The sequence below is a fragment of the Artibeus jamaicensis genome, unplaced genomic scaffold (assembly GCF_021234435.1).
Source record: "Artibeus jamaicensis isolate MK-2021 breed Jamaican fruit bat unplaced genomic scaffold, CSHL_Jam_final contig_519, whole genome shotgun sequence".
In the NCBI taxonomy this organism is placed as follows: Eukaryota; Metazoa; Chordata; class Mammalia; order Chiroptera; family Phyllostomidae; genus Artibeus; species Artibeus jamaicensis.
In genome coordinates, this window is record NW_026521871.1 from 15,510,671 (window position 1) to 15,538,397 (window position 27,727).

Here is a 27,727-nt window from a genome sequence, read left to right on the forward strand (position 1 = left end):
TCAACACAGCCTAACAAAGTTGTTTAGAATGAAGTTGAAGGCAACTAACTCAGCACTAGTAGACCCATCATACAGAAAAAAAAACTAAATTTTTTTTGGCCAACCCAATACTTAAGAGTTTTGTGGGGGTTTTTTAAAACTTGATTTGTACTCATCCTGGAGAAGGCAGTAGAGAGCAATTCAATATTTCTCAGTTTATCTAATCATAAGAATCTTCTGGGTGCTTATTAAAAATAAAGGTCCAAAGACTTTTTTTCAGGATATTGTTATTTGGAAGGTGTAGGGTAGGGACAACAAATTTGTATTTTTAAGAGTTTCCACAGGAAATTCTTAGAATTAAGAATGTTTGGGACATAGTCTATTAACAGAGAATAGTAAAGATGTTGCAATGAAATGGTAGGGAGTCAGATCTTGGTTGTAGTTCCTACTAGCTGGGCTAAGTTACATGCTCTTACCAAGTGTCAAATACTTGTATTATTACTATTTATTGCTATTAGTCTTTTCTATTCAATAATGTGCCTGTTGCACCTTTGTATTTCTTACACTACAGATCGAGGACATGCAATGGGGTAAAGGAGTCCGGGAAATACCCCACTCAGTATGTACCCTGCCATGCAAACCAGGACAGAGAAAGAAGACACAAAAGGGAACTCCTTGCTGCTGGACCTGTGAACCTTGCGATGGCTACCAGTACCAGTTTGATGAGATGACATGCCAGCATTGCCCTTATGACCAGCGGCCCAATGAAAACCGGACTGGCTGTCAGGATATCCCCATCATCAAACTGGAGTGGCATTCTCCCTGGGCCATCATCCCTGTCTTCTTAGCAATGCTGGGGATCATCGCCACCATCTTCGTCATGGCTACTTTCATCCGCTACAATGACACGCCCATAGTCCGGGCATCTGGGCGAGAGCTCAGCTATGTTCTGCTGACGGGCATCTTTCTTTGCTACATCATCACTTTCCTGATGATAGCCAAGCCCGATGTGGCAGTGTGTTCTTTCCGGAGAGTTTTCTTGGGCTTGGGGATGTGCATCAGTTACGCAGCCCTCTTGACAAAAACCAATCGGATTTATCGCATATTTGAGCAGGGCAAGAAATCAGTGACAGCTCCCAGACTCATAAGCCCAACATCACAGCTGGCAATCACTTCAAGTTTAATATCAGTGCAGCTTCTAGGTGTTTTCATTTGGTTTGGTGTTGATCCACCCAACATCATCGTAGACTATGATGAACATAAGACAATGAACCCTGACCAGGCCAGGGGAGTTCTCAAATGTGACATTACAGACCTCCAAATCATTTGCTCCTTGGGATATAGCATTCTTCTCATGGTCACATGTACTGTGTATGCCATCAAGACTCGGGGTGTCCCAGAGAATTTTAATGAAGCCAAGCCCATTGGATTCACTATGTACACAACATGTATAGTATGGCTTGCCTTCATTCCAATTTTTTTTGGCACTGCTCAGTCAGCGGAAAAGGTAAGTGAAAATGCTCACCACACCATGCATTTCAAATGTGTTCATTTTTGTAAATGTTGAATCAAAGTAATTGTATAGAGTGAGTGGTTTTATATATGCTATATGGTATTCCCCAAAATAGAGAAATCCAAAATAGACATTCATGCTATTATACAAAAGTCTAAATCTACAGTGAACTTTGCCACATTTATCCTGCTGGAACCAACAAGAGGTAGCCTTTTTGAGTTACTATAAAATTATTCATGTAGCAAGAGATTATACAGAATGAAATTATCTAATCTATCTACATTAAACCTTCCTATTAATTAATTCTCCACTCTCTCTACTCATATATTTTTTTTGGTACAGAATAAGAAGGCCACAGTCCCCTTTTCCTCCAGTGTGTGAATGACCAGTTCTAGTTCTCTTCTCTCTTCTTACTGTCTGTTTAGGTTTCCACTATGGACTGGATCTAGTATGAGAGCTATACAAAATATTAGAGGCTCCCAATTACCTGAATGTGTGTATTTATAAATATAGTTATGTGCCTCTTAACTATGGAGGTACATTCTGAGAAATGCATTGGTAGGTACATTAATCACATCAAGTAATTCAGAATAATACCAGAGACTCAGCTTTCCAGCATAAGGAGAACAGTACACACACACACACACACACACACACACACACACACACACACACACAGTAGAGCAAGTGTTATCAAGCTGTGAAATTCAAAGTTTTCAAAGTTAGTGGGTCCTAATATGTTGGTCTTAAATATGGTTACTGCACATGATCCCTACATATAAGTTTTTATGAATTTTTAAACTAGGCAGCTCTAGTAGGTTGATTCTTAGTGCAATTAATATGGTCGAGCTGTAGGTTTGGCATGCATGCAAATGTGGCAGCACTAAGAGAAGATTTCAGATGTGATTCATCCTCATTTAACTCCATCTGGCTGCAGATTTGTGTATATGCAAATTTAGCAATCTTAATATATTGATTTTAGCACATTGATCTTAACAAGATCTGGTGTCCTTCACTCCACAAAGGCAGCTGTGACATGTCGATGTAGCTGAAGCCAGAACTGAGACCTGGAATCTAAACTGGAGCACTCTATGGGAGGAAGAATAGATATAGTTTGATTACAAATTAGGATCTCGGGGGTCTAGTCTGATTCCATGTTACTCTAGAGAAGTCTCTGAAACACTGAGGGACTTAGTTCCCTGAATGGGAAAAGCAAGGATTGAAGTAGGATTGTCCACAGATTTACTAATCTCTTAGCTTGAATCTGATTTCTTATTGTTATTTCTGTTCTCTTTTTAATCATTTAAATAATCAATGGCATTTTTCTGGTTTTCTAACTAAAAGTTTCTTTTACCTTTATTGTTTGATTCAAAATCTGTAAGTTTAGACTATATTTTTAAGTGAATATCTTATGAAACTACACAGAATTCTAAATCCAAAGGCAGTAAATGGTTTCCAGATTATGGTTTTAGTCATAGTCTTGAAGGAAGTTCTTCTAAAATATATGCTCAGTGAGCATAGTATGTTTCTAACCATGTGTTTCAAATTCATAATGCATATTTACTGTCTGTGAAACCAACTTGAATTTTACTTTATTGCTTCTATCTATCTCTAAGCCAAGGAGATAGTAAAACATGAGTCAGGGTGGTCAAATGCAATAGAGAGAGGAGAAAATTTTCTCTAGATGTATGCTGGTAATCTGTAAGCACTGGACTTTTTATGGGGCTTAGTGTACATTTTTAAAACCTATGGAGATAACGATCATTTTCTATTGAAATGAACACAACTCCCCATGCAACAGATTAAAAAACATTAAGGCCTTTCTTATAAATGTATTCTTAAAGAATATAAAATGGAGGAGTGACTTGAGTTGTATAGTTTTAGTTTTATAGATGAGATATTTTATAGTGCATATTTGACAATATGAGAGGGCCCCCAAAATGGAATTTCTTTATAAAAATTGTGTATTTATTTTTACATGTTTAAACTGCAGTTATCTTCAAAGTACTCTCCATTTCATGTGATAAACCTATTGAGACTTTTTTCCACTGCTCAAAATAGTTTTTTTTAGAAAGTCTTATTTATTTATTTTAGAGAGAGGGGAAGGGAGGGAGAAATAGAAGCAGGGAAAGATCACTGTGTAGTTGCCTCTTGGGTGCCCCCAACTAGTGACCTGGCTTGCCACCCAGGCGTGTGACCCTTTGGTTCACAGGCCCACACTCAATCCACTGAGTTATGCCAGCCAATCCACTGAGCTATGAGTTCAAAACAGTTTTTGAACTCATTGCTGGGATTTTGATGCCTTTTAGTGCTTCTGCCATTTTTTGTTTCACCTCTTCCACTTCAGCAAAGCATTTCCCTTTGAGGAAATTATCATGCAAAAAAAACAACAAAAAGAAGATCTCTCTGAGTGAGATCAAGTGGGGCATGGGAGTCATGCCATTATTGGTCAAAAACTGCTGAACACTCAGCATGGTATAGGCAGGTGTGCTCATAAATCACCCATTATGAAATGTGCAAATGCATTGAAAGAGTCCAAAAAATTCACTGAAGCCGAACGTGGACTCTCACAACAATGCCAGCTGGTCCACTGATACAGATGGGTTTCTAGAACACTCATCTAATGGGGGAAAGCCTACAAGAGGTTGACCCTCCAGAAAATAATTCTATTTTGAGGGGTTCCTGCTTATATGCCTCTACCCTTTCATTTGTCATTTCTGAAGATGATACAAAGTTTTAGGGGTTGAATTCACTGATTCTAGTTGTTCTAGAAGACATGCTGGAAGTACTTGACTACAGGGAAAATTAATCTCTCTTGAAGCAGTGTGGTTTTTAATCCCAGAGTTTAGAAGATGCATATTCATCTTTGAATACCCTCAGTGGGCCACAATGTTTTACATGGTTGATTGGCACAAAGTAGTGAATTACCAAATGGGAACGGTGAATTGTTATATGAAAATGCACATATCTTAATAATAGGCATATGACTAGAGAAGCATGAGTGAGCAATTAAAACGATTTAATGTATGTAAACCATGGAGTTTAAGTTTTGGAAAGTGACAAGTTGACAAATGCAACAAAGAGGTCACAGCAAAAGGCACTCGAGCAAGCTAGCAACTTACAGAATTATAACCTTTCCATCTTTGTTTAGGTTTAACAGTTTAAGTGTTTCAAATGAAAAAATTGCATTGTGATAGGAAAAAATACAATTATGCAGTGAATTCAGAAAATTTATTTTGATTGTGGATATCTTTATGAAATCTCTCATCAGTTGAGTTTATTGGCACAGTATCAAGTATGAGAGGAATGTTCACTATTTCTTGTAAAACATCATCCTCCACAAAGTTTATCTTTGTTCTTGTTAAGGAAAATGGTATCTCATTTTATCATTGCTAACCCTGTGAGTTCTGGAGTGAGGATCTTGCAAGATGGCCAGGTAGGGAAGAGGAAAGCTTAAGCCATAAGAGAACAATTCCTGGTTTTAAAATTTATATTTAGGTGACTGTAATGATTCAGGGAAATATTGCCAATGGTAGAGCAGTAGCACAGTAGGAGCTTGCTGGTTTAGTGATCTGTGGTAACATCCCACTGTCATATAGTGGCACTGTCTGTTGGAAGACTAGATTAATTTTCTTTGAAAAACAAAGGGTTGGCTTGTGGATGTAGCTACATGGAGAGTTTTGCATGCAACCTGGATAAGAAGCACACTTCAGGTAGAGCAAATATAGGCTATGCTGCCAAAATCTGAGAAACCCTATAGATACTCTGTTTATTCAGAGTGTTTTTAGCCAGTTATTGTCTGGAGAACTTTCTAGGTAAGCCAATATATCATTTATCATACATGGACAAGCTCTGCACAACCTGGCTCTGCAAAGGCAGTGTGGACTGTATTATACAAGAAATGTGATCATGGTCTCAGAGGTTGTCTCTGTGCACATGTTCGTTTGGATAACAGGGTGGTGAGTGGTGAGAAGACAGGAAAGGAAAAGACTGAGGCATCTGCTGCTCAGAGAAAAATTTGCTGGGATAAGAGTAGTGGCTTTAAGGAAGAACTGTATCTTCTACAGTGGCTCCCACAAGCCACTCTTCTGCATATATCAGAACAGAACCCTGGTGAATTTCAACACTTAAATAATAGGGTTATTTGGTTTAACTGGAAGAATTATTTCACTGAATAACAGAATTAGGGCTACTGAAGTTGCTCAGGGCCCTTAACTCAATGGTTGTCAAAACTGTGTCTATAATAATTCCCAGAGGAATTTGTTTTAAAAACATATTTCCTGTGTGCCCTTTCCAACTGGTTCATGGGGCTAGAATGGGAAATAGAACTCCAAAGTTTTTAAACAAGTGGTGGAAACCAAGCATGCTTCTTAAAATTGCCTAAGCAATTTTTTCCCCAACACACAGAAGACATCCTGTGTATCTTCCCTTGATTTCTACTTTCAGAGCCCTTGGGAATAAGTTAATTCTCTTCCCAAGCAAATGAGAGGTCTGGAGATCAAGGAGCCAGGAAATCAGAAAGATACTTTCCAGAGTCAAAGACAAAGCTTAGAATAAGAAGGTCTGAATGAAATGTCAACTCCAAGGTTTGGGCCAAGACTCTTAAAAGCCAAGCCAAGGTATTGTCCCTGGGACCAGCCATAACAGAGGATCAGGCACAGAGGAGTGTTTCCCAGGTTTATTTCTTGAAGGGCTGACTATAGGCCAAGACCTTTCAACCTTCCGCAGGTAGTACATAGCTTTCCAGCATCTGAACACAAAGCAACAACCAGAGTAATACTAGTACAGAGATCATAAATGTTTGACAGGTAGGTAAACATTCCCCAATCCATGCCCAGAATAGACATCACTAATCAATCTTGGCTCCCCCTGAACCCAGGTGTGGTCTTGAGTTCTTTATCAATACAATCTTTAGGCTGTGGAGCCACCCCAATAAGTCAGAACTGGAAAGAATCTGAAACCCATGTGCCATTTCTGATTTAGCACCAGCCTCCAACAAATGACCATATAATATCTCTTCCCACCCAGCTCTTTGTTACCATTACATGAAAACCAATGAAAGGCTTTCATTAAGATTAATCTGCTTGAAGAATAGTTAAGAATATGAGGTGTACTTCATATTCTTAATTAATAGTAAAGAATAGTTAAGAATATGAGGTGTACTTCTTTATGCTATGATTACAAATCTGTTTTTATAAATTGCCAAGTGCCATACAGAAAGAAGCAGTCCTAGTTTTCTTCAGGAGTTATATAGTAATTTATACTTCTACACTATTTGATTTTATTAAAATTTTAAATAGTTTTTCAGCAATTGAACTACCAATGTGTAACACCTTCAGTGTCCCTAGTGGTCTGTGAAGGACTGTGACACAGTTAAAGATACTATCTTTGTGTGGCAGGAGCTCAAGGCTAGCAGTCAACCTGGGATAATCAAACAGACTTTGACTAGTGTGGTCATCACACAGCAAATGAGGATGGCCACAGAGAGAAACTCCACTGAAGCTTCACAGAAGATGTGGCGAGCAGATTGAAGTTAATAGGCAGCAAAGGCAATGTTGAGAATCTAGCAAGAAATTATATCACAAGTAGAGGGTGGTGTTTTAGCACATGGCACATAGAGTGAGGAGACAGATTACACTCATGTGACTTTGACTTATGCAAATATGAGAGAGTGTGCTAGTAAAACTTAATAAAAGGTCATTCTGTGGTCAAATTTTGAAACATTGTGGACCCTAATGTTTCATTCCCAAATTCAACTTTTGGTAAGAATCACATCTTTTCAAAGTGATGGTCCAAGTTAATTTTAAATACTATAGCCTGTGAGATGAAGTACGCTCCTCTGCATACATTGAATTTGACGTGGTCTTCCCTCTGATGAAAGTTCAGCTCCATGTGGTTTTGTGGACCTGGACTCTGTAGCAGAGGTAGTGATGTGGTAAAGAGAAGTGAAGCCAAATTGTGAAGTTTTTAGGCTTTCTCCTTGAAGCTGTAGAGATCCAACAAGTTTTTTAAATGTGGAAGGAAAGTGAACATCAGATTTTGATGGGAATTCCAGGGGATGAAACTGAGCAAGGATGAGAAGCAGGTAGTGGTAATAAAACTAAATAGCATTATAATAAAACAGCAGTTTCCAACTGGTATGCCAAGAATTTTTAAAACATGTACTACCTGACTATTTAGTCAGGGGCACTGACCTCTTTTCCCTTAGATTGTCAAAAAATGATAACATTCAACTCAGTGATAGCTATCTGGTGTGAATGAATCAAAGTTACTTTTTGTCTGATCAACAAAAAATATAATAAATACATTTGGTGTTCAGCAGAATTTTAGTAATTATTTTCTGTGTACCATGAGATGAAGAAGGGTGAAAATCATTGTAATCAATTGACAAGAGATGGCACTGGTTTGAGGAAAGCCGAACGTATTAGGGCAGATACAGCAGTTTTAAAAGCAGGTTTGAACACTAAGAGAATGTAAGAAAAGACTGTGCATTATCTTTCCTTTTGGGCTATGTTGTTTGTTACTGAAATAGAGATAGAGATTTTTTTTTCTGTTTTTGATTTTGAAAGTCACATTGCCCACTATTTAATCTTTTTTCAAATAGCACCTAATTGAGGAAAGAGGAAGACTCCCATTATCCCATCCTCTAGAGACAATTGTTGTCGACAGTCTGATGTCTCTACTTTTAGACATACAGATATGTTCATACTCACACACATACACAGACATATTTTAAAATAAAAGTCCTTATTTTCCCATCTGGGATGCTTAGTAAGAAATTTCACCTCTCACCTAAACACAGTGGAGAGAAATGTTCCAATACATAGTTTATACTGAGGTGGCTGGTGCACCCATACTGTGATGGGCATGCTGACTGGTGGTCGAGATCTTCTGTTGTTTACTTTCATTTATTCCTATTTATATCAGAAGCATAGGAAACCATCTCCTTTCTGCTTCCTGCTGTCTTCTTGGTGATAACTGAACTCTCTCCAAACAGACCTCTGAAACCAGCTGTGCGCACCTGGTGCGTGCGACTGGTGTTTAGCCAATGCTTTTTGATGGTGTAGTCCTCCTGTCTACCCTTATGATGCATCAATTAATTTCAGATGCAGTTACCTAGGATACTTGGAACCTTCACCATCTTAGTCCCTTCATTTTGCAAGAATTACCAGCAGGTAAAAACCAAGAAAGAGCTTGTGTAAAACTAGACTGAGCTGGAATAAGAAAATAGCTTACTTAATTAAGTTAACAAAGGCCCCAACCATTCAAGATTTCAACAGAGAGTCACTCCAGAAAGAGAAAGTTCTGCTAAAAGGGAAGATTCAACACGAGACTTTGAATCTGCCCCAAGCGGGAAGCTCCCTGGAGCACTTTTCCCACTAGGTGTTTTTCACTTTGAGACTTCAGCCACCAAGAGACACAGCCTCAGAAACCCAGGCTACATCTTTATAACTAAATCAGGATTATCAAATAAACCTCTCTTTTCTTTGGCATTTATCAGAGCATCAGAGACTACCTATCACTTTCAGAAAGAACTTTTATCAAAGCACAAGAAATCATAACAACATAGTCTGCTGATGAGCAGTGAGGGGACTGCTTTGGGGTCCTGAGATCACCATACAATAGATCATAAATCTGACACAACTAGGATTTCTTTCTGGTCCCAGTTTCTCTTATCCTAGAAGCTGGCCTAATGATTGCCCACCCCAGCCCTCCCACCCCACCCCATCATTCTGTGGAACTCTGAACCTAAACGTTATATATATTTGGACATGTCATTTAACTACCTGGGTTCTTTCACCTGCATAAAGAGTATAATTATTCCTACTTTTAGGTTTGTTTAAGAAAAATGAGATCTTTACATTACTTAGCACAGTACTTAAGACTCATGATATCAAGTACTGGGGAGGATTTGGAACAAGTAGAGCTCTCCTACACTGCTGGTGAAAATGTAAAAAGTGGTTCAATCTCTTTGGAAAACAGTTGGCCAAATTCTTAAACATACACTTACCAACTATTCTATGGTTATTCTATTCAATGGCTATTCTAGCCATTACTTCTATGTCTTTACTCAAGAGAAGTGAAAAAAATATGTCCATACAAAGACTTGAACATAAATTTTTTTCTGGTAGCTGTTTTTCAATAGTCCAAAACTGGAAGAATCCAAATGCCCATCAATGGATGAATGGATAAACAAGTTAAAGTCTCTCCATAAAATGCAATAGTGCTCTGCAGTAAAAAACAAGGGACTGCCCCGACCAGTGTGGCTCAGTTGGTTCAGTGTCATCCCACAAAGTTGGGATGACTTTGTGGGATGACAAAGTCATCCCAAGAAAAGGTTGCCAGTTTGATTTCTGGTCAGGGCACCATGCCTGAGTTGCAGGTTCAATCCCTGGCACTGGGGCATTTAGGAGAGGCAACAGATTGATGTTTATCTTCCTTTCTTTCTCCCTCCTTTCCCATCTCTCTAAAAATAAATGAATAAAATCTTAAAGGCAATGGACTATTGATACATCCAACAGCAAGGATACTTCTCTAATTGTAATGAGTGAAAGAATATAGATAAAAGATGTATCTACTGTATGATTTTATTTATATAAAATTCTTTTAAAAACTCAATCTATAGTGATACAATGCAGATCAATTATTGGCTGGGAAGAGGGGGTGGGGCTTAAAATTACAAAGAGAGACAAGGAAATGTGGAAGGTGGTGTGCATGTATGTTTATTTTCATGATTGTGGTGATGGTTTCAGAGATGTATACATACATCAAAGCTGATCAATTTGCATACTTCAGAAATGTGCAGTTTATTATATATCAATTTGTTTAAAAACAGAATTTAACCAAGCAAAATTTAAAGATCTTAATATGCTTTATTCAACAATCCATGAGTTGGGCAGCATCCTAGCTAGCAAATAGAAAGAGATTCTGAAGAGCTATATAAAATGAACAACTTATAGACAGAAGAATTTGGGCCAAGGAAGGAATTGTTTTAGGCAGGGTCATCTTCCTTCAGGCTCAATGGGGTTCTATCAAGGAGATTACCTTACTAGTGCTGATCAAATCATTGTAGACTGACTGGTTAATAATACATACCTGAGAGAAGTTGGAACTGCAGTTAGGTTAGGTTTTGTCTCAGTTTGGCAATGTGTGATTCACACAAGTGACTCTATTTTAGACCTGTTGTCATTTTTAAACAAATTATATATCAATAAAACCATGAAAAATATTTTGCACAAAAACCCTCATCCTCCTTTTTTCTTGAAACTTAATCATCAAATGTTGATATACCTATTGGCCTATTTGCACAGTTTTAAAACTAGAAATTGCATCAGTAATGAAACTACAATTGTATAAATGAACTAGAGTACGAAAGCTTCAGACACTCTCTGGCACATGGTAAATGCTCAGTAAAGAACTATATCCTTCCACAGTAGCAAAACAATATCCTTCCCTTAGCAAAACAAAACTGTCTGGCCAAAGCAGAAGGGTAAGAAGAGGTAAAATTGTCATGTATTTGGGGAAACTGTAAGTATAGGCTACAGCGTGGTATGACAAAAATTGAACTTTGGAGCTGTGGGTAGAGATGAAATTTTGCAGGACCCTGTACACTTGAGATTTTTAAGTAATGGAGGAATATGCTTTAATGACTTGACAGTATGACATTGTTGAGTTTATGCTTTAGAAAGGTTATTCATTGCTCATGAGTAATGGTTTACATGATAACTAAAATATTGTGATTTATAATATGAAATATGTATTTGGTCTTTGCCTTTTTTTCCATTACACAGCTCCTATAACCCTTGGAATTTCTTAAGTGAAGAGAGTAATAAAAATGTCTTTTGTTATGTTAATGAGATGACTTTTGGACTACAACTATGAATAGGAGCTGTTTGCTAGGACCATCAACCATGTGATTATAGAGTTGGAAATTTTAATCCAACCCCCAATCTCCAGGGAGAAGAGAGTGCCTGAAAGGTGAATCTGTTGCCAATGGTCAATGAAGGATGGGACTTGGAGAGTTTCTGGGTTGGTGAACCTATGAAGCTTTGGGCAGAGTGGTACACTGTGGAAGCATAGAAAGTCTGCATCCTTTCCCCCTACGTATACACTGTATCTCTTCCATCTGACTGTTCTTGGGTTACATCCTCTTATTTTTAAAAAATGGTAATCTAGTAAGTAATATGTTTCTCTGAGTTCTGTAAGCTGCTCTCGCAAATTAACTGAACCTAAGAAAGGGGTTACTGGAACCTCCAATCCATAGTTGGTAGGTCAGAAGCACAGGTGGTAATACAGACTGGCAATTGGCATCTGAATTTGGGTGGGGGAGCAGTCTTATGGAACTGAGCCCTTAACCTGTGGAATCTGACGCTATGAATGGTGTCAGAATTGAGTTGAAGCATAGGATATCACTGTGTGGTGATATGGGGAAATTTCCCACTCATCAGAATTATGTACAGAGTCTTTTTATAGTTAATATGTGAAATTATATTCTGGGAAGACAGACAGTGGTTACCAGTAATGATTTAAATAGACTTTCTCTATGCTCAGATTTTAAGATTCATAATAGTATAAAACCAAAGGGATAAGGAAGAGTGAAAACAGTGCTTTGGAGGAAAAAATATAGATCAGAGCTGGTGGCCAGCAGACCTCCCATATGATAGAATATTAGAGGGGATCTGGGAATTAAAATTCTGCTTCAAGAGATGATTAGTAGGGAGGAGAATTTTGAACACTGCCTTCAATCTATACCCTTCTTCCCTAAGTAGAGAGATGTAAGTGTGAGACTGCAACAGTACTAGTGATATATATTATGGGTATCATAGATGATATTGAAGAGTACCTGTCTACTAGAAATGCTGTTTGTACACAGTTTCCCTTGATTTGGGTATTGTCAGTACATTGACACTGCATTGGTTTCTTCCAAGGAAAATGGGTTTCTGGCTTTTGAACTATAAGTAGTTTCTCATGAATACAGCTGATCTTAGCTGATTGTCACTTGGGTCTCAAGAATGCAGGGGGCATGACATCTGCTATAGAGTTATATACCCTCTAATAGCCCAGCTTGTTAACCTGTGATTTTGGTAGTTCTCTGCCCCAGCTCAGCACCACATTTGGCTCTCCAGATCTGACTGAGTTTGGCCATAAACCTATTAGTAAGTCAGTGCATCAGGGAGCAAATAACCTAAATATTTAAATGATAATCCAATTATAGACTTCAAGGAGGACTCATGAGGAATTTCTCAGATTAAACAAGTTACATTTTCCCATTCAAGTCTCAGGCACATGAAGGTATTAGAGAAGAGAAGGGAACACAAGTAGTCAACAGGGAAATTCTCAGGCAAGGGTGAGAGTCCACTGTGGCAAGGAATGTAAAGAACAAGCCAATACCATTAAGTAGCAATTCCTTCGGGTTCTCACAGGTCTTTATAAGCCTGAGGGGGAATCCTCAGGCAGAGTGGGTCATCAGTAAAAGTCTGTTAGTACACTATTGGATGACTGAAACACATTTCTTTCCTGTATTGCAGATTTTCATCACTTAGAACATTGATGTGGTCTCACTTTTCTAATTTATCACTTGCAAGAAGCTAATATTATTTCTAAAGATGCTTGATTTATATATAAGGAGTTAATTGTTCACACTTGGGAAATTCTGGCAAACAGTCTCAAAGCCCCAGATCACTTTGTAATGATTGGGTGTTAGCGTCCAAGACCAGATATTTAGGCTAGCTAAATCTGCTTTCCAGGACTTCAGTTCCATTGTGTTTGTCTGGTAATCTTCCCAGGGCCCTGTCAGAGTGACTAGGTTGAAACTCCATGGCCAAATTGCCTTGTTAATGAGACCAGGGCTGCTGCCTGGTGCTGGACCAAGTGCCAGATGAGTGGAGTCCTTACTTTGAGCCCTGCAATCCTATCATTCCCACTTTGTTTAATATTTCAGATCTTGAAGTTTCTTGTGTATGTTTTTTAAAGATGCTTAACTGAAAGGCAAGCAACCACATAGATGTTTCTAATTTGTGTAGTAAAATTTAATTTAGTTTTTAATCCCCTTTTCCCAGAATCTTTGCTGGGTGAGTGGATAGGGATAGAAATAAGTGTTTTATAAGACCTTGGAACTTTCATATTAGTTTTTAAATTGGGACAGTACCTGCTTATAGTGCATAGGGAATAGGGCCAGAATCTTCAGATTTTTTAAATATTGAAAACCTGCCATAAAAACTCATGAACAACAAATAGAGGCAAACTGCTGACACAGGAATTGAACTGAAACTCTAGGAATGCCTACGTCAGGGAAGGAGACTTTGCTGTCTGATTCCAGGGTTAGGAGCTGTGTAGATAATTGGTACGCGGCTCATTACATTGTAGATCCTCAAAAAGAGCTCTGCAAAATGGAAGGGCCTGTCATTTCATTTTGTCATAGAAGTCCAATTTCTCACCACTGCTGTTGGGAAGAGAAAACGTAAGGAAATGGTGCCTTAATGGTGATGCCAGCAATCTGTATATCTCATGCAGAAGCACTGGTTTCTAGAACAAGTCCTTGGGTGCCTAAAATGGAAAATTGTCTCTAACATGCCTTGTGTGGTCCAATTTATTTATGTTCCAATTGATTTCTTGGCTTATAACCAATAGTCAGTTTTTTGATCTAATGCCTCCCATCACACAGGTCTTTAAAAAAGCAGGTTAGTAGATATACTGAAATAGCAAATATGAAAGGTTTTTGTTCTCCATAATGATACTTTTTTCCCCTCCAGTGGCCTGCCACTCCTAAACCAGATATTCTAGGAGAAAGAGTTTTTGTTTTTGTTTTTAGACTGGCCCCTGTTTTTTAATAGCTGATTCCTTTTTATTCCTCACCCAAGGATATGTTTTATTTATTTCAGAGAGAGCGAAAAGGGGGAGAGAAAGAAATATACATACATACATACATACATACATACATACATACATCAAGGTAAGAGAAAAAAATTGATTGGTAGCCTCTCGTTTGCACCCTGACTAAGGATGGAACCCACAACCAAGGTATGTGCCCTGACCAGGAATCAAACCCTTGATCTTTCAGTGCATGGGGCAATGCTCCAACCAACTGAACCCCTTGGCCAGGGCTGATAGCTGATTTTTTTAAATGTCTGTTATATGCTAGGCCCATCAACCCCAACACCTACAAAAATCATATCACTCCCTTTTGGAAAGAGATTCTCAAGTTGCTTCCCATTGATATCATCATCATCATCGCCTCCCTGCCACCATCAGATTGATAATAGTGTTTAAACTCTTTCTTAGACCGTATGAGACTTAGATCAAGGGTCATAAATGATAGCCCACTAGCCAGATATAACCAGCTGCTTGTTTTTTATAAATAATTTTTTTATTGAAAAACAGCCATTCTGATTCATCAACATACTGCTAGTAGTGGTTTTCAGCCTACACATGGGCAGACTTGAGTAGTTGTGACAAAGGACATAGGGCCTGCAGAGCCAAAAATATTTATGATCTCGACCTTTACCAAAAAGGTTGTTGTTTGTGCCTTAGATGAGCTGATGTTTTCCTATCTCTCTTGCCTTCATTTCCTGTGCTTCCCATTCTCATTGACCTCACTTCAGTCTTGTGATATTATTTCTCCCTCTGAACATACTGGGACCATTACCTTCCCAGAACCTATGCATACCATGTGCCGTATGTCTAGGATTCTGTCACCCAGAACATCTGTCTCATTATTCAGATATCAGCTCACAGAGGAATCTTTTAACTGTCTTCCATACAAATTAAAGTTATCTTCACCCCAGTTACATTCCATTGCTATCATTATCCAGCACTAACTGATTATCGTTCTCAGTTATTGTTTTGCTCATGTGCTTTTTGCCTGGATCTCCTTGGAAATATCAGAACCTTGAATGCAAGCCCTTGGTCTGTCTGGTTCTTCTCTGGATCCCTAGGGCTCTAGCCAGTGCCTGGCCCTGGTGAATATTCAATAAATCTCTGTGAGATGAATTGATGAAATAATGAATGAATGGATATGTTTTGGGGCAATATACAGACCCTGCCCTCAATAAACAGTTTAAAAGTTCAGAGAGCCATGTAAATCAATAGTTGTGAAAACTGCTATAATATAAAACTATAGGAAAGTAGAATAATAGCAAGAAATGAAAGAGATCAGTCTTGCTAGAGGACCACAACTATAAAGACTGTACAGACCAGACAGATCTTTAAGGATGACCAGGCAGTTAGATGGATAAATGTTCCACACTGAATGCAGTGCTTTATTGAAATTAATTTCCAGTGAATCTTTAAAAATGTACAACCTCACACTTTATTTTTAGTCTTCAGAATAGTGAATATGACCAAAAATTCTAAAAATACTCAAGGTAGTGAGTACCTGGGAAAATAGATATTCTTATGAACTTCATTAGATGGCTAAACTGATCAAATCTCAAATACCTTCATTTTGGTTTTGAGTCTGGATTATTTTTAATTTTTAAAAATTTAAAAATCTTATTTTTCCAAGTTTTATTAAGATATGGTTGATATTATATTAATTTAAGGTATATTCATGATGATTTGATGAGTGTATGTACTGCAAAATATTTATTTACCACAGTCAGTTTACTTAACATCTGTCAACTCAAATAGCTACAAATGTTTCCTTGTGATGAGAACTTTAAAGATCTAGTCTCTCAACAACTTTCAAATATACAGTACCATGTTGTTAACTGTAGTCACAATGCTGTATATTATATACCCAGAAGTTACTAATCTTGTAACTGGAAATTTGTACCTTTTGACCATTTTCACTCAATCCCCAAACCCTGCCTTTGGCAAACACCAATCTTTTGTCTGATGCTATGAGTTTGTTTAGATCCACATATATAGGACCAAATATCAGATAAAAATATCATATGGTATTTGCCTTTTTCTGGCTGATTTCACTAAGCATAATAACCTCAAGGTCCATACATGTTGTTGGAAATGGCAGGGTTACATTTTTATAGCTGAATAATATGCCATTTGTATATATTTACTATATTGCTGTATTTGTTCATCCACTGATGAACATTTGTGTTGTTTGCATGTTCACATGCAATGAACATAGGGGTACAGATACCTCTTTGAGTTAGTGATTATTGTATTGAGTGTGTGTGTTTTTTGGGATATATTTCCAGAAGTAGAATTGCTAGATCATATGGTACTTCTATTCATAATTTTTTGAGGAAAATTCACACTGATTTTCATAGTGGCTGTATCAATTTACATTCTCACCAAAAAGGGTTCCCTTTTTTCTACATCCTCACCAACACTTGTCTGTTGATTTATTGATGATAGCCATTCTGACTACTGTGGTTTTAATTTGCCTTTCCCTGATGATTAATAATGTGGAGCAGCTTTTTGTATGTCTGTTGGACATTCACATGTCCTCTTGGAAGAAATGCCTGTTCAGGTCCTCTGACCATTATTTGTTTGAGGGTTTTTTTTGAGTGTGTTAAGTTGTAGGAGTTCTTTATGTATTTTGGATACTTAACCCTTATCGAATGTATTATTTGTGAACATCTTCTCTTTTCAATAGATTGGCTCTTTGTTTTGTTGATGGTTTCTTTCATTATGAAAAATCTTTTTAGTTTGATATAATCCCACAGTTTATTTTTTCTTTTGTTTCCTTTGCTTGAGAAAACATATCAAAAAAGATATTGCTAAGAGCAATAACTGGAGATACTACCTATGTTTCTCCTAGGATTGTTATGGTTTTAGGTCTAACATCTTTTTATTTAATTCATTTTGAGTTTATTTTTTATATGGTATAAGAAAGTGGTCTAATTTCTTTTTTCTTTGCATTTATCTGTCCAATTTTGCAAGCACCACATATTGAAGAGACAGTCTTTAGTTTATTGTATATTTTTGCATCCTTTCCTATAGATTAATTAGCCATATAAGCAAGAATTTATTTTCAGGCTCTCTATTCTAGTCCATTGATTTATATATGTTTTTTATACCAGTAACATATTGGTTTAATTATTGTAGCATCATAGTATAGTCTGATATCAGGGAGCCTGATATCTTTCACCTCGTTTTCTTTTTATTAAGATTTCTTTGGGTCTTAGGGATATATTGCAGTTCCATATTAATTTTAGTATTAGTTTTTCTAATTCTGAGAAGAATACTATTGAGATTTTAATAAGGATATGATTGAATTTGTATACTATTTTAGATAGTAAGGACATTTGAACAATATTAATTTTTCCAATCTATAAGCAGGGTATATCCTTTCATTTATTTACATTTTCTTCAATTTCTTTCTTCAGTGTCATAGTTTTCAGAATGCAGTCTTTCTTTGGTTAAATTTATTTCTAGGGATGTTATACTTGCTGATGCAATTGTAAATGAGATTTCTAAAAGTCTTTTTTCCCCCTGATTATTCCTTATTGGTTTATAGAAATGCGATGTTTTTCTCTATATTGACCCTGTATCCTGAAACTTTATTGAAGTCATTTATTAGTTCTAACAGTTTTTTGATGGAGTCTTTAGGGTTTTCTCTGCATGGTATTATATTATTTGAAAATAATGAGAGTTTTACTTTTTCCTTTCCAATTTGGATGCCTTTTATCTGTTTATCTTGTCTAATTGTTGTGTCTGGGACTTCCTGTGACATGTTGAATAGAAGAGGAGATAGTAGGCATCTTTGTCTTGTTCCTGATATTAGAGGAAAGGCTTTCAGCTTTTCACCACTGAGTATGATATTAATTGTGTGCTTGCAATATATGGCCTTTATTATGTTGAAATATGTCCCTTTTATACCTCCTTTGTTGAGAATTTTATCATAAAAGAATGTTGAATTTTGTCAAATGCTTTCTCTGTACCTTTTGAGATGGTTAGGGGGGTTTTATTAATGTGATGAATGACATTGATTGATTTATGGTTGTTGAATTACCCTTGCATCTGTAGGATAAATTTCACTTGGTCTTTGTTTGTAATCCTTTAATGTATTGCTGAATCCAGCATGCTAATATTTTGTTGAGAATTTTTACATTTGTATTCATTAAGGATATTGGATTTTAATTTTGAAATGATATATACATATTTTCATGTTTTTATTTCATAGCTTTATTTTCCCATAATTTTTTGTTTCTCTAGTTTGCTGTTTTTGACAATTTTTAGTTTCAAACATTCATTTCTGCATTCATTTCGCAAATATTTATTGAAAGCAGACTGTGTCAGTTTTCTTGGTGCTGAAGACAGAACAGAGAACAAGAAAAATATCTGCCCTCATGGGAATTCATTACACTTTAGTAGTGCAATGAGACAAAATACAAAAAAAAAAAGATGATAAGAAATGGGGGCCTTTGTTTTAGATGGAGGTAGTCAGGAAGACCTGGAAGGGGGTGCTCTTCAAGCTCAAATATGTGTAAAATGACACAGAATAGGGAAAGTCACTCAGAGGAGAGTGTAATTGGTTTGAGAAATAGAAGCTGGAGTGTGGAGAATGGAGGTAGAAAATGGAATCATGCAGTGGGCCAGAGAATATTCATTCAGGGATTTAGAATTCATTTTGAGTAAGATGGAGAACAATAGGAGGCTTCAGAGTGAGATTTATGTTTTAGAAAGACCACTTGGACTACCTGTAAGGAGAAAACTATGGAGGGATAAAAAGAGGGCCAGAGAGACCAGGCAGAAATTTTATAGGCACCTGCACATTTGATAGAGCTTTTGAAACTATGTCCTTGATACAACCCATGGAATGAAAAAACTGAAGTAAAAGTGATTTATTCACAACATAAGCATCATACTTTTCTACCATTGGGGAACCCATTTTACCAGATCAGTTAATAGGCAAGGTTCTATGACTTCCCTGAAGTAGGCAAATTCTATACGCAGTGTCCCTGGGCTACTGATCCCAGTTCTTTCCTTATTCATGAAAAGATGTGGAATTTCAGGCCCCACATATCTGCCCAGTGGCCATCTGAGATAGTTCCTAGAAAGCAAATGAACTTCCAAACTTTTCCTTTCCCCTAATTTATGGAGCATATTTTATAAAGCACCTTGAAGTCAGGGCCACAATGTAGGGCCATACAGTTATATTCTACATAATGCCAGGGTCTGCTGTTCACAAAAGTTGGGATTAGAATGCCATTTCACAGAGTTGTATGATGCATAGCTTGCACAGCTGTACACTGTAGGCTGCCACTTTGCTAGGCAATGAGAATAGAGATGACTGAGACATAATCTTTTCAGTTAACTAATACCCTAGTGGTTTTAAGCAATTAACCTTGTTTTGTCTTTTGAATGAGTTCCTATACTTACCAACAACTTTTTTGTAAAAATTGAGTGGCTAAGATAACTGTTTCCAAAAGGCAAAACTTCTAAACCTGTCTCCCAGACCAGCTTCTGGCAGTGTTCATTTTGGAAACCTATCAGAAGCATTTCAGATCAAAGCAGGTAGCAGAGGTGAGCTGTAGCCAAGTCTCATTTGAGATTCCAGATGCATCTCTGAACACCATCTGGGCCTCTGTTGAAACATCTGCAGGCTCTCCTCAATGCTTAAGCCCTCATACCATGAGCTAATGAGATATATAGTCCAGGAGAAATAAGCAGATCGTGAATTGCTTGACCTATCAAGGGGTTAAAAGTGTCAACTCAACATCATTGTAGAAGGGCAGGAGTGGTAAAGTCGTCCTCTATTTCCTGGCCTTCCTTTCTGTGTGTGTGTCCATGTCTCATGTGGTCTACATTTTCTCATCTTATGTATTCTAGTGCCTCCCATTGCAAAGAAATGATCTAGTCAATTGTTGATTGAGTCATTGATCCATTAATTTAATATGTATTTAGGAATAGCATCTTTGTGGCTGGCACTGTGTCCAGTGGTGTCCAACCTTTTGTTGTCTCAGTGCCACACTGGAAGAAGACTTGTCTTGGGCCACATACTAATACGTTGTGACATGTAATCACAAAAAAAACTTATAATGTTTTAAGTAAATTTACAATTTTGTGTTGGGCCTCATTCACAGCCAACATGGGCTGCATGCAGCCCACTGGTTGCAGGTTGGACACCCCTGGTAGGCCTTGGGGACAGTGAGCAAAATTGACACGGTTAGTGTTTTCATGAAACTTATGTTCGAGTGAGTGAGAACAATCAACAGATAATTTTACATAGTCATATGTGTCCTGAAGAAACTAAAATGGGTGATGGGAGCAGAATGGCTAGAGGAAGTATGAAAGCTACTTCAGATTTGGTAGCCATGGAAGGCTTCAGTGAGCAGGTGATATTTAAGATGAATTTGGGATGAGAAGGATCCAGAGGACTGATTCACACTGATGTGCCAGATACTTCCCTCTCACCTTCCTCTCACTTTTCCTCCTTTTGTTCATTTTTGTTGTTGTTGTTAAAATTCTTGAGCATCTACTTTATGGGATAAGAGAGTTAAAGAATCAAATTTTCTGTTCTCATGGTACTTTTTTTAAGTTGTCTAAGTTTAAATTTTACCGAACATGTAATTCACTTATCAAGTGACTCTCTTCACTTGAAAACAATAACATAAATGATTTTTCTAAAGATATAGAAAATACAACAAAATGAACACATAATTATCAAAAGCCTAAATTATGCAAATCTTGAGTGAAGGACCTAGGCTTTTTCAGTAGTCTTTTTTACATTTGTTTTAATAAAATACATGTTACATCTAATAATGTCAGTATTTATCTTTGAACAGATTAATTGAGATAAATAATTGACATATCATAATAGTCACAGATTATAAATATACAATTCTGTGATGTTGGCAAGTTATTTATAAAGAAGTGAATACCTCACTAGGATCAAGTTTTAGAACATGTTCATCAGTCAAAAAGAAGTAAGCATATAATAAAATGTCAGTTATTTAAATGCTGTTATATGATGGGATGGAAAGAGAGAGGATAGTCAGGGAAGGCCTCTGTGGAGGGTGACATTTGAGCAGAGACCAAAGCAGGGTAAAGAGCTATTAATACATTTGTAGGTGAGGGTGTGAAGAGCCCCAGACAGTGGGACAGCAAACCCATGGACACGGGCTGAGACAGGCTCATGAGAGTGCAGAGATCTGTGTATCTGCTGTGAAACCAAAGGAAGAGGTTCAAGGGGTTCAGTAACTAGATAATTTAATAGTGTGGGCCATAGTGAGGAATTTCAGTTTTATTCTGTTTTATGGGAAGTCATTGGAAGGTTTTGAGCATAGAAATGATATGATCTGACTGATATTTTATAAAGACAACCTGGATGTTTTGAGGAGAACAGACTCTAGGAGTAAAGAAGAAGCAGGTAAGTTAGGGTTGACCTTCACAAGAGAAATTACTGTAATCTAGGCAGGAGATAATGGCAGCCTGGGCTAGGGGAATTCTAGTGCAGTCATCTACTAAAAGTGGTTTGTCTAGGAAGATACGAAGATGGATGAGACACAATTTGGCAATTGACTTTATATAGGATATGAGCAAAAGAGAGAAATTCAGATATCTCCATGGTTGTTGGTATTAACACCTGGAAGAATAGAAATGCTATTTACTAAAATGGAGGACTCCAGGGGAGAGGAAAGTTTGGTGGGGGAAGGGGACTATGTTTGACATATTAACTTTGAGATGCCTACGGAAGATGGGGAAGGTGTCAGCTAAGGGTTGGTTATATAAATCTGGAATTTAGGAGAAATACTGGGAGTTACCAGGTTACCACTGATATTATTAAATCTTGAGATGCAGTGAAATCATTTGTGTATGACTGTACTCAAAGAAAGTCAGAGGAATGATCCTGAGGATGTTCCACCCTTTAGAACTAGGGAAGAGGAGGAGGAAATGGAGAAAATAGCAGAGAAGCTTCGCAAGAGCATCCAGATAGAAAGGAGGAGAACCAGAAGAGAGTATCTCCCAGAGTTCAAGGGAGAAAAGGGTTGGGAGGAGAATATAAAGGTCCAATGCTGCTGGAAAGTTTAGTAAGATGGAAATCAAGACGTGACCATTGGATTAGGTGATGGGGTCACCATTGGAGACCTTGGAGAGTGGTTTTGGGGAGTACCAGAGGTGAAAGTTTGATTAAAGTAGATGCAAGAGAGAACAGGAGGAGAGAAAGTTGCACCAATGAGCATAGAAAACGCTTTCAAGGGGTTTTACTGTATCCATTAAATACAATAAAATCCACATATAGCTGTAAAGCCCCAAATGGGAGAGGTTCTAGGCTTATGAAAGGATGTCTTTAAATGTGTTTATGGTGAAGAAAATGATATTACACAGAGAGAAAAGTTTTAAAAATACCAGAGTGAAGAGATCATTATTAGAAGGACATTCCTGTTGTTGTTTGCTTATTTCTTTTCTAAAACCTTTTGAAACTGTAAAGACCATTCTTAGCTTATAGGTCACAAAACAGCAGTCTATGAGTACGTGGAAGACAGGGCCCATGGGCTTAGTTTGCCAGCCCCTGCAGCCCAGTGGACTGTTCAGTTATCCCCCTTGACTAGAACTGGATATACTAGTTTCAGCACATCAATTTCTGGGACCTTTGTGTATACAGAAGGCATGAGGTCTCCATCCAGTAAGTTGTATATATAGTAAGGCTACTGGTCCAGGATCCCTTTGTCCTCAGTGTGGCTCAATATTTTTGTTTCTTAATTCCGATGGGTGTGAGATTTAAAAGTATAGTATTTGCTGAAACGATACATGAACTTAGAAATTAGAATTGCAACTTCCAATGAATACATCATATAGTGCCGGCAGGAACCAGGAGTGGAGGAAATCTAGGACAGAAAGTAATACATGTCATGGATGAGAGAAAGGGGTGTTTCTGGGGTAGACAAGACTATTACATCTGATGTATAAGAGAGCATTGATGAGGCTCTCTTACACCTTTCCACTTCCTAATCCCCTGACCCGAGAGAGAGAGAGAGAGAGAGAGAGAGAGAGAGAGAGAGAGAGAGAGAGAGAGAGAGAGCTTCATTCTTTGGAAGGACAGAGGACAAATTTCCCTTGATCATAAATTCAAGTGTTTGAGCTTTATTAAGCACTGAAATTTGCATGCAAATCAGAACCTTCTCCAGATCTCAGGATTCTTTTCTTCAGTCATCATTATCTAGCATATTACAAACAAGGAACACAAAACTGGGGAATCTAGTGTGTAGGAACAGTGACTACATAAAGCCTGAGTGCACGTCAGTGTAAAGACTAGCATTAGTCAGTATAGGCTAGGGTATGGCACAGTGAGACAAATGCCCATATTCCAGTGGCTGGTGACAAAATAAATTTTCATGAAGTTCGGGCAGCCCTTCTCTATTCTTTAGTTATGCTCCCTGGAACACATGGCTTCTGAGGTTTCAGTGGGGGTAGGGGGTGGGACAGTATCTGGGAGATATAGGGGAGTCCACAATATTTGGAGAGCACAATCTCTACCACAGCATTCACTGTCACTGACAACCCATCCTTTGATTACTCAGGCACATTTAGCTTATGTACCCCACCCATAGATACAGCAACCTCCTCAGTAAAGTTCCAGTGTTCCCCAACCCTTATAATATAGGAAAGTATCTCTATTTAAAATAATTTGATCAATTATTATAAAAGGGGTCTTGATTATGAGCTTTGGATATAAGGGTCTTGACATTGTCCTTCACATGAAATTAAATCATTAAGGAATTTTTAGTCCTTGAAACAATGTAGAATAAATTTAGAAAGTTGTAACCCTGGCTGGTGTGGCTCAGTGGATGGAGCACAAGCTGTGAATCAAAGGGTCACCAGTTCAATTCCCAGTCAGGACACATGCCCAGGTTGTAGGCCAGGTCCCCAGTGAGGGCCACATAAGAGGCAACCACATATTGATGTTTGTCTCCCTCTCTTTCTCCCCTCCCTCCCCGTCTCTCTAAAAATAAATGAATTAAAAAAACAAAGTTGTAACCTTTGCTCAACTTTCCTTTATCCCCTTGGCAATTCTGGATTTAATGAAGCATACTTCAAAGTGGGCTAGATACAGATATTTCATGGCAGGGCCAAAGGGTTTCTTCATGATAAAAAATGAGCATTTCCATCAGTGCTAATAAAATCAGTGTTTGACTTTGTAGATTAAAAGTGGAGCAGTGATGACTTGAAACATGAATTCATCTTTCCAGAATGACCACAAGCCTGGATGCAATGATGGCATCGAGGACAGCAAAGAGCAAGGATGAAGGGACTTTAATGTTTTGGGGTTTTTTTTAATCTTCATATACGCCTCTTAGAAGAGAAGCCCCACTCACAGGATATGTAAACTGGGACGAACTGTCCATTTAATCTAGCCCAGCCCCTTTCTTCTACAGATGAGAACAGACTCAGATTTGACCTGACCAGCCTAGGGGCCCATCATCGGTGGTGGCACAGAGTTCATTCAATGTGAAGCATGTAAATTATGTTTTCCATATGCAGTATTTTTATATATGGGCTTTTTCATTATTTTTAGAGATGGCTCTTGAATTTTTTATTACAAATTTCATGTTTGCCATACAAAATTAAACACTGGAATTTTAAATATCCTTTCATTCTTTTTTTAACAAGAAACTAAAACACATTTACTTCACACTGGTTATTGTACATTCTAAGACAGTTTCAAACCATTGCTTGATGATATATTGTGAACATCTGTGTAAACATTTGTTCTTGTATCTTGGTGAGTGATGAGAAATCTTGTTCCTTAGAACATTGGTATTTAGTATTCAGTTTTTGCATTAACAACCGAAGTGGGAGCATGTCTGCGCTCTTATACCAGAGACTGACACAGAAACATCTATGTTTGCTTCAGCATCAAGGGAGGGATGTAAAGTATTTCATAGCAAAGCTGTCTTTATGTGACTGAACATGCTTTACGGGCTCATTATTGAGGAGGAATTGTCAGAGAGTAACTGATACGAGATCTTTGTGGACTAGTGGCAACCAGAACCTGTGTAGCCCTAAACAAAATTGTCACCTGCTGCTGGATGCTGAGTTTTCAGACCCTAACACACATGGTTGGAGAGTTTCCTGTGATGAGCAGATTATTGAGACCCTATAAAAGTTCCTCTCTGTCTTGAGTGAGATTAGTATGTTCTACTAACTGTCCTATCACTTTAGCAACAATTCAAGTACACAGGACATTTATCATCATTCATGCAAAATATCTGGAAAACTGAAGTTTTTAATAAGCTACTGAACTGCCCAGAAATGTTGCCATCATAGAGACACAATTCCTATCTCCAGGAAAGGAATGCATTTTCATAGCTAAGCGTACAATGGCACCATGATTTTTATGCTGCTTATTTTTTTAGTGGATACTTAAAAATCAATTTATTTTTATTCTGGTGTGTGCCAGGAGTATAGTGTTTGTTAGGATGAAAAAGCAATTTTAATTTAGTGGGAAATGGATTTTCTCTATCACAGAGTAATGTAGAATAGATGAGAGACACACCAAATAAAATTCTCATTCTTGATCCCAGGGGTTGAGGTGGGGAGATGAGGCTGGCAGTCAGACAAGTTTAGATTTTGATAATTCTGTTTGAATTTCTCCTTAGAGCTCCTAGTTGTCAATAAAAGCTTTTGGTAAGCAACACAAATGACCCAGTTATGCCTGTCCTGTTGAACTGTGTGTTCCAAAGCAGCAGAGTATAGTGATTGCAATTAAAGGACCAGGGATCAGGTCTAGCTCTGACATCATTTACCTGTGGGGCCTCCAGCAATCATTTCTTCTCTCTGTATCAGTTTCCCCATTCACAAAATGGATTTAACATTATTATAAAAACCTGTGATTCTACCAGAGATTTAACATCATTATAAACCTGTGATTCTTAAGTTAACTGGGAAAATGTCTTATGATCTGCCCATATCCTTTCAACCAATGGTTTTTATTATAACAACTATAGATTATTGTGTTGCTAAGGAAAACTCTTGTTTAACTGAATTGATGAATAGACTCATTGATTTCAAAAGCTGCATCTGCAATTTCCTTTCTATAGTTATTTCATTGCCATTTCATGTGATATTTCAGCCAACTCATGTGCTATTTTCTTATTATAGTTATTTTGGTGTGTGTGTGTGTGTGTGTGTGTATGTGTATGTGTATGTGTGTATGTGTGAGAGAGAACAAAGGAGAGAGAGAAATACCCCATCTGTATCAAAGCAACCTCATTCATATGTTTTTTTGCCATCACCCTGTGATCTAGTCACACTGGCCTTTGTCCCTTAGTCTCTTAGTCCCTAATACTTTCCATGTCTTGTTCTGCCACAGGGTCTTTGCACATGTTAAAAAATGATGGACATATTCAAATCGATTATGCTGGCTCTTAAACCCATACCTTAATTTTATTAAGCATTAATAGAGAAGCATATATATATATATACACATATACGCATACACACATGCACACACGTACACAATGTCACAATTGTTAAAAGTATTTTGCTAATTATATGTTAACATATCTGGTTTCCTTTGTAATGCTATGTATCTTATCCTGTGCACTAAAGGCGATAGTCTTTGAATGGGTCCATAGGTTTCCCCAGACTGCCAGAGAGGCCTCTGGTACCCAAAGACTTTAGAACATCTGTATTAGACTATAAGTTAGGGAGAGCAGGAGTTGTATCTGGCTTTGTGTATCCAAGTTTGTGGCTGACTTAAGGTGCTAAATAAATGTTCGTTGAGTGAATAATGCAAAAAAAATAAAAGGTTGGAGATGATAAGCCTTCATTTAGGCTTATCTAGCTACTTTACATAAGCTAAGTACAATTCTTGAAGCAAAGGGTACACTAAACATTGTATTTAATTAAAATGTTTGGATTACAAAGAACATCAACCTGAGTCCAGGTGGCTTGAATAGCGAGAAGTTGTGTGTTCCTGAAGTTCAGAGGTGGCCAGGCTCCAGGTACTGTGTGGTCAGTGTATCCATGTTATCCAGAACTCCAATTTTTTCTATGTCTCTATTGTACTGTCTGCAGTCATGCTCACAAGATACTGCCAGTAGCAGGTGGGGCCATGTGCTTCTCTGTTTCTGTCCAGTAATCACAGGAAATAGTCTTTCCTTCAATTTCATAGAGCCAAATTAGAATTCATGCAATTCTATGGACCATTAGTAACTGCCATAGTACTGCCACATGTTGCTTGGGTAACACTGATTGGTATCCATCTCCACAGCCCAAGTGGGGCAGATTAAAAAATGAACAAACAATAAGCCATACTGAAAATAGAAAGGGAGAAATGCTGGGAAGGAAACCAGCAGGCTCAGGGACACACATGTCTTTAGG

General features: G+C 37.7%; 1 protein-coding gene across 1 annotated transcript in view; it reads left to right on the top strand.

Annotated features, from left to right (window-relative positions):
- The window catches only part of GRM7 (glutamate metabotropic receptor 7), a 910,314-nt gene that overhangs the window by 735,881 nt on the left and 146,706 nt on the right, over positions 1 to 27,727 (top strand). Inside the window, exon 8 of the mRNA XM_037134730.2 lies at positions 551 to 1,486. Coding sequence (XP_036990625.2) covers positions 551 to 1,486 — 936 coding nt within the window. The remainder of the gene's footprint in view (positions 1 to 550; positions 1,487 to 27,727) is intronic.